Source organism: Myiozetetes cayanensis, unplaced genomic scaffold (genome assembly GCF_022539395.1).
Source record: "Myiozetetes cayanensis isolate MyiCay16 unplaced genomic scaffold, myiCay2020 scf1, whole genome shotgun sequence".
NCBI lineage: Eukaryota > Metazoa > Chordata > Aves > Passeriformes > Tyrannidae > Myiozetetes > Myiozetetes cayanensis.
In genome coordinates, this window is record NW_026086604.1 from 15,114,482 (window position 1) to 15,127,312 (window position 12,831).

Consider the following 12,831-nt stretch of genomic DNA (forward strand, 5'->3'; position numbering starts at 1 on the left):
GTCATGTCCTGTTGATATATATTGGCATTCAGAAACAGTTTTCAATCATCATGAACATATCAGATGGAGTCACAAATTTTCTGCAACGTAGAATTCCTCATAAGTGCAGCAAAGGTTTTATACGTACTTAAGTAGTCTAAATATCCTCCATTTCATTAAGATTAAATGCCAGTAAGAATTTGTTACACATGTGAGTGAAGGATGGCTCATAAATTACTGTAAAAATCACTTAGTTGAGCCTGCATGAGGTAATAAAAATATGTTCTCTTATGATATCATTGATTATATCACTGTCACTTCCTGATATGATTAGTCATTTAGAAAAATTATTTCTATAACCTTCAGTCAAAAGAACTGGTGGTTAACCTTCCTAGGATTAAAAGTGTAATAATTCACAGTAATAATTAGGCATTAGGAAAGAACACATGATTTCATTTGGAAGAGGAATATGTGATTTCTACTTGGCTTAGCAAATAGCCTATTTTAATTTTTTAGTCATAAAATTATTTTAGGCATACTGCCAAGTAACTTGTCACAAATTGAACTGTTATTGTGAAGACTTTGCAAGTATAGAATAATGAATAGGTCTTGTTCAAATTTTGTCATAGTCTAAGTAAATAATACTGGCAAATATAAGATTTGGATTCCCAAAAACAAAAAAAAAAAAAAAAAAAAATAATCTTGATATTTTAAAAAGATACAGCAGATTATTTTCAAACAAGAGGGGTGTTTGGTTGGACAAAGTATTTTGAAAGCTTATAAAAATTCTTTTTCTTACTATAATTTGGAACTATCTATAATTTCTTTTTAATCGGGCCTGGCAGATTGCTTCACTGATCTGTGCCACATAACAAAATGCATAAACAGAGAACAACCTGAACTTTGGAGTCTGTGATTTTGAACCAGACAGTTCTTACACTCACCTGAGCTAATCTGCTATTTCTGGAAGCATTAATATACGTAGTATTGGACTAAAACAAGTATTTGTCATATCCCACACTTACCATAGGAAAGTAATCTAGTTCTACTCTTCTTCTTTTTACTGTTCAGTTCCATACATACTTTTGTCAGTAAAGAGATGTGTCCAACCCTTCAGTCGCAACAGCATTGGTTACACACATTCAGTGCCAACCAAGATGACAGTAACTCTGTTTTTCCCTTCATGTGCTACTCCAGGCTCCTAACTTCTCACAGAACCTCTAGATAGTGAGTCTTGGTCTTCTGCATACTTGGAGTAGGAAACTTTATTTACTATTTCTATGTAATAATTTTTCTTATTATTGCTATTTAAACTTAGATAAACACAGAAAAGTATGGCTATTCTACATAACTTAGCCTTTATATAATTTGAGTAGTTATTTCCAGGTGATTCTTGAAATATTTCACCTTTATTTATACTAGTGTAACTAATTACAAAATAATGCAGACATTCGCACAAAAATACTATTATGTTTTACTTATTTTCTGTATAGAAGACATTTGTTTTATTTGCAAACTGTTATAGAAAACTGTAATCTATGGGCAAAAACTGAACAGTGCAACTCCGAGAATTCTAGAATTCAACTCTTTAGTATTGAAACTCAGTAATATAATATGCCTTCATCTCTTATGACACAGAAAACTGTCTTAAATATCTTTAAAAAGCAGAAGATCCTAAGAACATATTAAAGGATTCAAACAACTGATCTGCTGTTCAAATAGTGTGTTATGTAGAGCTTCCTAAAAATTTTCACCATAAATAAAGATTTAGATATATAATCTTATTGATATTCTTCTCCTTCTTCTCCTCCTTCTCCTTCTCCTCCTTTTCCTTCTCCTTCTCCTTCTTCTCCTTCTCCTCCTTCTCCTTCATCTTCATTACCATGTTGATTATGCTAAGACCTATATACAACAGATAGTTTAAACCAACCCTCTATCTTGGAATTTTCTTAAAATTTTCTAACTAAGGGATTGCTATCTAAGGCAGTTTGGAAGGCATCTTTTACCATTTCTATAAATCAGAGAAATTCTTCAGATCTAGTGTGCATGTTGTTGACTAGAACTTTCATTTAATTGTAAAACTGTTGCATCTCTAATGATTCCATCATAAAATTGTATTAAAAAAGTATAAAAAGTATTTTTTGAACACTAGTTATATGCAAACAAGAAATTTGTCTTTACAATCAAGACCTTGGTTTTCCTCAGAATTTCCTATTATAAATAAAAAATTACCAAAGTTTTGTGGTTGCTTTTTTGTTTCCTTATTCTTGTTTGATTATGTTACCGAAAGTTTAGCATAGTATTAGAGGAATTTGAGATAATTATTTTTTTTCTGTACTTATATAAAATAAATATAAAGAAATTAGTTGAGAATTAAGTAATTTTGTAATTACAGGGACTCACTCCCACTGATATATATGGAGGTTTTTTCTAAAATATAAACATAATTTTATTTCTAAATACATAGAAGCATCCATTTTAAATCCAGTATCATAACAATATTTCATATTATTCAATCTTTGTACTCTAAAATCTAGGTGATACAGCTGGTTCTTGTGGTGATCCAGGTATCCCAGGTCATGGGTCTAGAGAAGAAAACAATTTTAAAATTAAAAGCACAATACGTTTCAGTTGTGATATTGGATATATCCTCCATGGCTCAGAAGAAAGGACGTGTCTGGCAAATGGAAGTTGGACAGGAAGACAACCTGAGTGCAAAGGTAAATCAAAGAAGATCCATTCTATTTTTAAACTGTATTTTTATTAATGTTAATCAGAAAACCAATTTTACATTGCCAGCTTTGTGTTGTGAATGGTATCATATTAAAAGAGGCAGAAGAAAAGATTTTTATGTCCAACCTGTATTTTTTTTTTTTCTATCAATGTTCCCCCTGCCCCCCCACCAGGAGATCAAAGCCTTTTAATGTCCAAAACAGTCTGTTAACATCTCACCTAATGAGACCCCTTGCTTAACACATTCACTGAGATGGACAGGACATTTGATACCTTTTTATATAAGTACTGCACTTAATAGTGATAGAAGAACCCCTCAGAAGGTTTCTCCTATGAGTTATTTCACTGTCAGCATAACTGTCAGCATCTGGAAATGGACTGACTCTTAACAGTTCACAGAATAGCACGTTATTAATTCCAATTTGTGACAATTTATGGGGTTCTTTCTGTCTGGAATAGGGTCTAACTGCAAAACACACTTAAACTATGTAGTAATAATTATGAAGCCAAGGCATAGGCAAACATACTAAAGCAAAAGCAACTTACAAATAAGTAAGACAACTTACAAAGAATAAGTAAAGCAAAAAACCTTAAATACACAATATATAGCAAAAGGAACTTACAATGAAATAATAAGTAAAAATTTTAAAGTACTATGCAGCAAAAGTAAAATTAATAAATATATGTTAAGAGATTGCTTGTCCCAAGGCATCTCAAGAAGGTGGAGGGAGAAAAAGGTATGTTGTCAGTTCTCTCCACAGAGTTGGTGGAACTTCTCCCTGATTTTTGCTTGGGTCCAATGTCTTTTTATACCTTTATTCTTTAGACAGTTTGAGTGGCTATAGTCAATAAACTATTGTAGTCATTTGACCCTGGTCAGATTCCAGGGACCCACTAAAAGTTGTTCTCTCAGTCTCCCTCTGCAACTAGACAGAGGAGAGAGAGAAACAAACAAACAAACAAAAAAAACCACCACCACCAACAACAACAAAAAAACCCACCAAACAGCTAAGGATTTCATGAGTAGAGATAAGAGCTGGGAGAGGTCGCTTGTTGATTACCTTCATGGGCAAAACAGACCCAAAGTGGAGATAAGATTTAAATTTATTACTAACAGGATAAGAGCCAAAGAATGAGAAATAAAACAATCTCAAAGACACCTTCCCCACACCCTTCCATCCTTCCATATTCTTCCTCCTCCCCCCAGCAGTGCAGGGGGACAGGGAGTAGGAATTGCACTCAGTTATTGTTTCTGCTGCTGCTAACGTAAATTCACCCCTAGGGCAGCAGTTCTTCCCAATCTGCTGTCCTGTGGGTTACTCCTCCATGGGGTGCAGTCGGATCTTTGCACCCTGGTAGTCCTCCGTGGACTGCAGGGGGACAACCTGCGTCACCATGGTCTTCACCACAAGCTACAGGGGGGCCACAGCTCTGAGTCCTTCCCCTCCTTCTGTGGGGTCCCTCCCACAGGAGGCAGTCCTTGATGGACCACTCCAATGTGAGTCCGCCCCTCAGGCAGCAGTTCTTCCCAATCTGCTGTCCTGTGGGTCACTTCTCCATGGGGTGCAGTCCTTCATGGATGAGCTGTACCAGCGTGGGTCCCCCACAGGACCAAGAGCCCTACCCAGGAAAAGCCTACTCCAGTGTGGGTTTCCCTCTCCACAGGCCACAGGTCTCCTGCAGGACCCCACTCCATCCTAGGCCTCCCACGGGGTCACAGCCTCCTTCATGCATCCACCTGCTCCAGCATGGGCTCCTCCATGGGCTGCAGGAGCCTCAGCACTGAGTCCTTCCCCTGTTCCCGTGGGGTCCCTCCTCCCCCTGCTTCTGCACTGACCTTGTCTATGTTATCCCATGTTCTCACTCCGCTCTTCCCTGGCTGGAATTTCTTCTGCTCAACACTCCTCTGTTCTTAAATATGTTATCACAGAGGCATTACTATCACTCCTAATTGGCTCAGCCTTGGCCAGCAGCAGGAAGTCCACCCTGGAACCAGCCACCAAAACCCATCCAGAAACCACGAGGTTTTTTTCTCCTTTTGTGTGGCCTTTCTATCACCTTGCACATTGATGCAGTTGATTTTGGACTGAAATTTTTTCAAATAAATTGTTAAACTATAGCAGTGGCTTAACATCAGGTGACAAGTTTGAAACCAGTTCTTGGCACCCATGAAACTTCAAGTTTTCCAGTTTAGAGAAAAAAAAAATTAGATAAGCTTCTAGAACTCAACTTTTAGCTGAAGTATTTTTTCACCTAAGAATCTCCCCAAAGCCTGACCTTTAATCACAACTATTATACACATGAATTTCAGACAAAAGAGCTTAGCTTAAATAAAATGTCAGTGTCAGGATTTCATTAGATACACCTATGTATATATAGTTGGCTTAAAATTTCAATTACTAATATTGTTGACATTATTTTCAATAGAAAACAAAATGCAGAAACAAATTTATTTGTAAAAAATAATTTGGAAATTTAATGGAAGAAGAATTACCATAAAAGAAAGCTTCAACAGGATATTTATGGAGAATAATTTATTACCTAAATTATCTTGCTTCAAAGTAAGAGATAATTCCCAACAGATTATTTTGCAAATAAAAGCTTCCTGAAAAGCAGAAAATAATTTGAGAGCCTGTACTCTTATTTTCCACTTTATCACTGTTGACTTTGTTACCTTTCTGAAAGTGTCATGTCATTTTCAAAACTTATATCACAAACTGGTTTTGTAATATCCTTTCTGCTGAACAATTGCTGTCCTGACACTACATAGATAAACAAGTAAATAAATACAAATGTTATATATATATATATTTATGTTGGTATCTGAAGGGATATGCTTAGTCCAGCTGAACCAACTACTATTTTTCTTTGAATTTATCTATTACTAGCTAGATTAACTAGCTCTTTTCCATTTTAAAATACTTTTGGTGACATTTTTTTTCTTGAAATGATAAATATAGTTCATACATATATATAGATATTGGCCATGCATGCAAAGGTATATTGTTCTAGTTTAGATCATATAGATTAGATGTATATCTATGTAATCACATAAGAAAGGCACATTCAAATTCCCAAGTTGAGTGGTGAAACATGCCTGTGAAATAATATTTGATACCATCCTGCTCTTTGAATTAGGAAAAATATTTTGGTGATGCTAGAAATGCGCACATACTATAGATAAAAATTAAATCTGCAATGATAATTGCAGATCAGGTATTTTCTTATAATTGGAAGTTTGTTTTTTGCAGCTAAATTAGCTTTTCACTAATGCAGATAATAAAGCTAAATTTCTATATTATGTTACCTTACATACAAAAGGGTAAAAACTAGTAATTCATGCACACAACTATTTACTGTACAATGTGCCTTATCAGTGGGTGGTAAAATGTACATTTTTCAGGGCAACAGTGTGGATTTCTATCGCGGGTGGGGTTTGTCCCCGCGAAAGACCCTTGGGCACATCTTGTATAGGAGACGAGCCCCCAGATAGGTGACTCACAAAATGACGTTTATTAAAACAAGGTGTCAGTTTGTATAGAGGGGTACATAGAAGGGTCTCGAACAAGGGTGGGATTCTTGCCAGGGGCACGAATCCTAAGGGTCAGAGATAAGGGAAAATGGAGGGATTGGCTGCAGGGATATGTCCAGCCATATAGGGAGATTTGGGAGTTAGGGAAGGAAGGGAAGGAATGGTGAGGGGCACAGATAGGGGGGTCCTGCAGGGGTCTGTGGAAGCAGCGTCTTATCGCTGGATCTCAGGTGCTTCCTGCAGTTGCAGCTGTCAAAGCACCTCTAGGTCGATTTCTTCCTCCGAGGTTTCTTCGCAGCCTTTCTGCATCTGTCTCCATTCTCTGTAGGCCTCTGCTGGTCCACTCCCAACAGATTTCCACCATAACACTGCTGGCAGCAGGATTATTCCTGGACATTCTTATTTCAAAAATCACATTTACTGCATTTTGAAAAATAACTAACATTTTCCTTTATAGCTGTGCAGTGTGGTAATCCAGGAACAACTGCTAATGGAAAAGTACTTCGTATTGATGGAACTACATTTTCTAATTCAGTAATATATTCATGTGTGGAAGGGTACATACTTTCTGGATCATCTGTAAGACAATGCACTGCCAATGGAACATGGTCTGGATCCTTGCCAAACTGCACAAGTAAGACACATTTCTAATGAATAGTCTCTGTTTTTCCTCTCCTCTGAAAGCCAATAAATATAGAATATAGAAGTTGCATGCCAATAAATTAAGTTTTCAGCTTTTTCTTGCATTGTTTCCTGCATAATTCTGTACATGAAATACTTTAAAAAATATAATGCTATGCAAATGTGAAGAATATGTTTTTTAAAGGTGGACACAATATAGTGAAATATATAGACTGCTTCTACAGTTTAAGCAATTGCATGGTTACATGGTCTACCTACTTGAATTCTTTCCTAGTATATATAGTTTTAATCTTGTTTATGTTTTGTGATATGTCATATTCACACATTTTTATTTTAATTGCTTTATTTCATCTTGAAAACTTAGCAGGACAATATTCTGGTCTTCCAGAGGGCAGAAAATAAAAACTCCAAGGTCAAAGCTGTTGTCCTGCTTTCACATATCATCTTCTGTTTGGCCTCTTCATCAACCTTAAACTTGCTTTGGCTGCTCAACTAACAGAAGCTATTTCAGCATTTCTCACATTCATAATAAGCATTTTACAACACTTTATTTTCAAGCCCATCTGTTGCTGCCTTATTACATGTCCTAGTTCATCTTTTAGTAACAATTATGAAAATTTTACATTTATGTGACGCATGAGACTGCCTATCATTTTGAGGAAACTATCCTCACCAGAGGTACAGCTAACTGTTGTTTAAATTTTGAACATACCTATGGCAACCCAAATAGAGGCAAAAATTTAGATGATAAAACTTCTTGTGCTATTTTTTAATCAGTCTTTATTGGTAAGCATGTGAACAGCTATTTTTGCAGTCATCAAACCTGTTTTTGTTTATTTATTATTTTCCTAGTTATAATGAGAATCAGATTAATTGTACCGAGGATAAAGATGTTTTGTGATGTCAACTGCATCTATATTTTTTCTTTTATTTTAGAATAGCATTTTACTGAAATACATCCCAGAACAGTCTTCTCACAACACAGTGCTCAGGTAGAAACATGAGATTTTTTTTCTTAAAACCTAGAAGAATATCTTAATAGAGGAAGTATCCTAATAAAACACAGGGAAGGAAATTCAGGATATGCCAATTTTGTTTAGTTCAGGTGTTATCAAAATTTACAGCCAGTCCATACTTACTACAACTGCTTCTTGGATATCATTGAAAATGCTGGGGTTTAGAGCTAACACAAGAAGAGAACAGCACAGATCATCTTACACCCTTTAGATGCTGGGAGCCCTGGGCAGTGCACTGCTGAACAAGACTGCCCCATGTGCAACGTCACGCAGACCTATAGCAAAGATTCTCCCCTTTCAACTCTGCAAGTTATTATAGGATTTTCTTAGGAAGAAACAACAATATCATTTATGCAGTCAAACAGAAACAATGTTCTCATGAGAGCTTCTTATTGCACTGCTAAATAAAAACCAAGGACATTCAGTCAGAAAGGTGTAATTATGGAGTGTGGGCTCCACAACAGAGTGCAGCAACTCTGTTGCCATGAGCTGTCTGAGATTGTGCCCTGGACAAGAGATCTGTGTGGCTCAGGTCTAAGGCCACACTGGATGTTCAGCAGTGTGGGGCAGAACATGCCTGGGGCGACCCAGCTTGCACGTTGTGGTTCACTGACTTGTCAATGTGCAATGGTCTTCTAGTCAGGATCACTACAACAATTTAAGCTGCTTTTTGCCTACCATAGTGACCTAAGTGGAGGTAATCCAACTAAAATGCAACAAAGATTAGAGGAAAAACCTGGCCAGAATACAACACAAATATGTAGTCATGGATTTTTGTGATTTTGGAGAGCAAGATACAGAGAGGGTGCCATTCACGTCCATCATGCTTTAGCATTGACTTAAAAGTGGACAGGATATGCTTTCTGCCCAGGAAACTGTCTCCCACAGTTTTACAGGAGTAATAGCAAAGCTGTAAGGGTATTGTCAAGTTTACTATAAAATAAAAAAATAAACTGCAAAACACATGGAATACTACATTTTGTATGAACTAGATTTTTTTCTCCCCCCACCCCTTTTTTTTATTTTTCCCTGAAAACAACCACTTTTTATGATTGCCACTAGTATTCTCAAGATTTCTTACTCTGAAAATAGAAGTTGATAAATCCAATTGACCGGATCTGTAAGAACTTTACCTGTTTTAACACTGTTTTCAGATTACAATGATATAAAACTCTTTATTAACTCCTTTAGGAATATGTTACTTCATTAGGAGATTATCTCCTGACACTAGAAGTCACAAGAGTTTTTACAACCACTCCTAATCATTAAAGTACCATAGACCTAGTTTTTACGTGAGCCACAGTCCATGTTTGGGGGTTGCCTGAATATTCTCATCTGTTTATGTACATAGCAACCATGTGAGCATTTATGAAGTTTTTGCAGACATATATCTCAATTTTTCCAGATTGTGTTTTCTTTCAGAATGTATCCATGGAAAAGTAAACTAAATAGTAGGTATCTGCTTTTTTAATAATGAAACTGATCTGATAGAAAAATTTTAGGGTATCAAAGGATGGCAGTGTCACATGGATAATTTATTGTATTTTTTTTTTCATTTTGTAATCATGAAATTTTGTTAATAAAAACTGTACAGTCCTTTACTTCTACTGTTAAACAAAAGTGTTTATGTTCTTCAAATATAATTATACAGCTCTACATGTGTTTGGCAGCTAATTAAAATGACATATATCTTTATCTTCTCTTGTTGGAGATAAGATTTGTGATACTTTTTTTTCTCCTTCTTTTCTCCAGTAAATGCCTAGTTTTGTCCTATGCTTTCCCCCTCATATGTAGATAAATCACATTTGGATTTTAAACTATTTACTATTTAAACTATTTACTTGCAGTTATCAGTTGTGGAGATCCAGGAGTCCCAGCCAATGGCATGAGATATGGTGATGATTATGTCGTTGGACAAAATGTTACTTATATGTGCCAACCTGGTTACACAATGGAAGCAAATAGCTCCTTAATTCGCACTTGTACTAGCAATGGCACGTGGAGTGGAATAATCCCAACATGCAAAGGTACAACACCTATTTTGCTTGTCAGCTATTTCTTCTATTACATTTATATACACTGTTGATTATAAATTCTTAATTTATTGGATATTTCCAGAGAAATCAAAACTTACTGTAAAACACTGTATTATTTTGCCGCTAAAATTAATTATCCAGTATGACATGATGGTTTATAAAGTTAATATGTCATATAAAAATAACCTTTTATATGTCCATGCATTTGCAAAAAGAACACTCAAGTATGTGAAAGACACCTTTGGGAAAGGTCTGTGTATATACAAATTGAACTTTATCAAAGGCAAATTGTTCTGAGCTACCCTATCTATAATACTAAGATTTTCCATTGATCCCTCCTTTATTAGATGGGCACCTTTAAGCATCACCATGCTACAGAAAGACTAAACCCTTCTAGCAAATTTCACAATAAAGATTTTTCTCCTTCATATTACTTTCTCTATTGTGAAAACTGAAAGGATTAATTTCAAGATAATTTTTTTCTCTCTTCTAATTGCATACCTGCTTCTTCTGTTTGTTGTTTGTTTGTTTTGTTTTGTTTAGTGTACCCTGTTGAAATTTAAACAGCAAAAATTCTGAATATTACTGAAAGACGAACTTATCTGTCTCAAAAAATATTTTATCTGAGAAACTCACTTGCTAAACCCTAAACCAACTTCTCTCTAGAGTAATTTTTATCACTCTTCCTGATACTGCAGCTGTAGAGAAGCAGCATTACCATTTTGTGTTTTCTTTCTGGGTTCACACTAAGTATGTCTGATCTCTGTTCTTTCAAAACTTAGTCAGTTAAGTTTGTGTCCATTTTGTTCTTATTCATCTTCCTTCTGTTTCATTTTCAGGAAGCATAGTAACATACCTGTTCAGCAGTTCTCATTTTCCTCCCCTGAATTCATTCATCAGAATAAATTAATTTCAAATCTTCACCCCGTTTGCAATTACTTTTTTCCTGCTGAGTGCAATTCCCCCAATATCTTACCAAGTACAGTTTAATGCTAATTCACCTTTGATAATATAAATTTTTAAAGCTATTTTCCTGACACATTCTGGAGCACATCAAACTTTGAGATCCTCTTAACATTACACTTTTCTTCTTTTTTTCTATTTGTGCTGTGCTTTTAGCCAGCCTCAGTTTCAATTAATATTTAGTTTAAGAACAGAAGAACAGCTATAGTGGTACTGTTGACCAAGAGTCTGTCTGTCTCTAAGAATGGCTGTAAGTGAACTGCTAGAAGATCATAAGACTGAAAAAGTATTTATGATATAGTCTCCCATCCTCAAATTCTTCAGGTCTACAGGGCACCTAAGTGGGAGCAGGATATCTAACTGTGATTGGATTCAAACAGAACCATACAAAGAAAGAGTTATACTGTCAGTTTTAACTTTGAATTTTTGAGTCTTCTTGCATCACACATATTTAAAGCTTGTATAAGTACTAAATAATAACCATATAAAGATTCTCTACTGTTCTCAGAATTTCATTCTACTTGTTTGTATGAGTAAACTAGATAAGTTAATAGTGTAATTAAAAGTAATATATTATATACAGTAGTGTGTTTGAAATGTATAACAATTAGTTCTTACTGTTAGAATGAAGTGCCAGGGTCCTTTGGTACCACTTAGTTAAAATAAATGGAAAATGAACTGGGCAGAAAATGGATGTGTAATTGTCTCTGTGCTGTTGAAAGAGAAGATATAAATAACTTTCTGCTATGACTAGTTGGAAAAGGACGCCTGTTCATCTGCAACTGAACATTCAAATATTCAAGCATTGTCTTTTTTGAGGACTTGCATTTGTAATATACTTGTAGTTCTTAAACTGAGAAACATTGCTGTACATATTTGTGCCTAACTCTCTGACCAAAATAGGGAGGCATTCTGGCTTGTTGCTGGGTGCTGTTTTGCTTTACTTTTCTCACCCCAAAATTCTGGTGTTGCATCTATTTTCATGCTACTTCTTCTCTCCCCTTTCCCAATTATTCACTGGTATTCCCTCCTTTGTTAATCACCTCAGAAGTTAAAACTATAAAAGACTCCTATACAAGGACCATTGATGAAGCTCTTCAAGAATGAGGACAGAGTTCTGCTTCTTGGAGTACTTATTTTGATGTACATTTATTAAAATATCATAAAAGTGAGGAAAAAGCTATCATGTCTTTTCTGGGACAAAATCAAGGCCTCAAAATGTAGATTCATTTTACTGGTTTGCAAAGGGTTATTTGGTAATGGTACTACGTTCATCCAGCATTCTCAAACAGCTATGAATGGTCTTGCAAAATACCTTTATGGTTCACATGGTTGAGATTCTCTCACTGAAGAGTATAAGAATGTAGAAATGGTACATAGTGAACTGTCTGCAGATCACATTCAAATACACAATACTCCTAAACTAGTGCCTCTAACTTCTTTGAGCTCACAAGATGATAGCTGTCTAAACATAAGTTTAAAGGTTATGGGTGCAGTATTTAACTTCCTCCATCCATTTTTAATCACCACATCTCATTTACTCCACTAAATTAGATTAAATTAGTTTTGTTTGCTTTCTTTCTCTTTTGCCAGCACAGTTTCTCCAAACTTTCTCTGTGTTACCGTGGTTTTCTATCTGATTCATTCTAGAAACTTGGTCTAAATTTTATCCTTTCTCTTTTTGATTCAGAGTCTCTTTAATTTAATTTCATTAATACCTCTTTCCTTTCAGCTTTTAATTAACAATTGTCTTTTATTACACCATTATCCAGTGAATATCACTTTTATCTTCATCACAACATCTTTATTTCTACTGTCCTCCTGCTGTTTTTCAGTTCTCTTCCCTACAGTGGAGTAGAAGATGTATCTTTCTTTCCTGTGAGGCCTGGAAATTAGAAACTATACTGAAATACTTCTTGTTAGCCTTCTT

General features: G+C 35.4%; 1 protein-coding gene across 6 annotated transcripts in view; it reads left to right on the plus strand.

Moving 5' to 3' along the window:
* CSMD3 (CUB and Sushi multiple domains 3) overlaps positions 1 to 12,831 on the plus strand; it is a 605,611-nt gene that overhangs the window by 557,667 nt on the left and 35,113 nt on the right. For all 6 annotated transcript variants that reach the window (XM_050305446.1, XM_050305454.1, XM_050305462.1 and 3 more), the window contains 3 exons: positions 2,517 to 2,699; positions 6,702 to 6,878; positions 9,750 to 9,929. In XM_050305446.1, the coding sequence (XP_050161403.1) occupies positions 2,517 to 2,699; positions 6,702 to 6,878; positions 9,750 to 9,929 (540 nt within the window). The remainder of the gene's footprint in view (positions 1 to 2,516; positions 2,700 to 6,701; positions 6,879 to 9,749; positions 9,930 to 12,831) is intronic.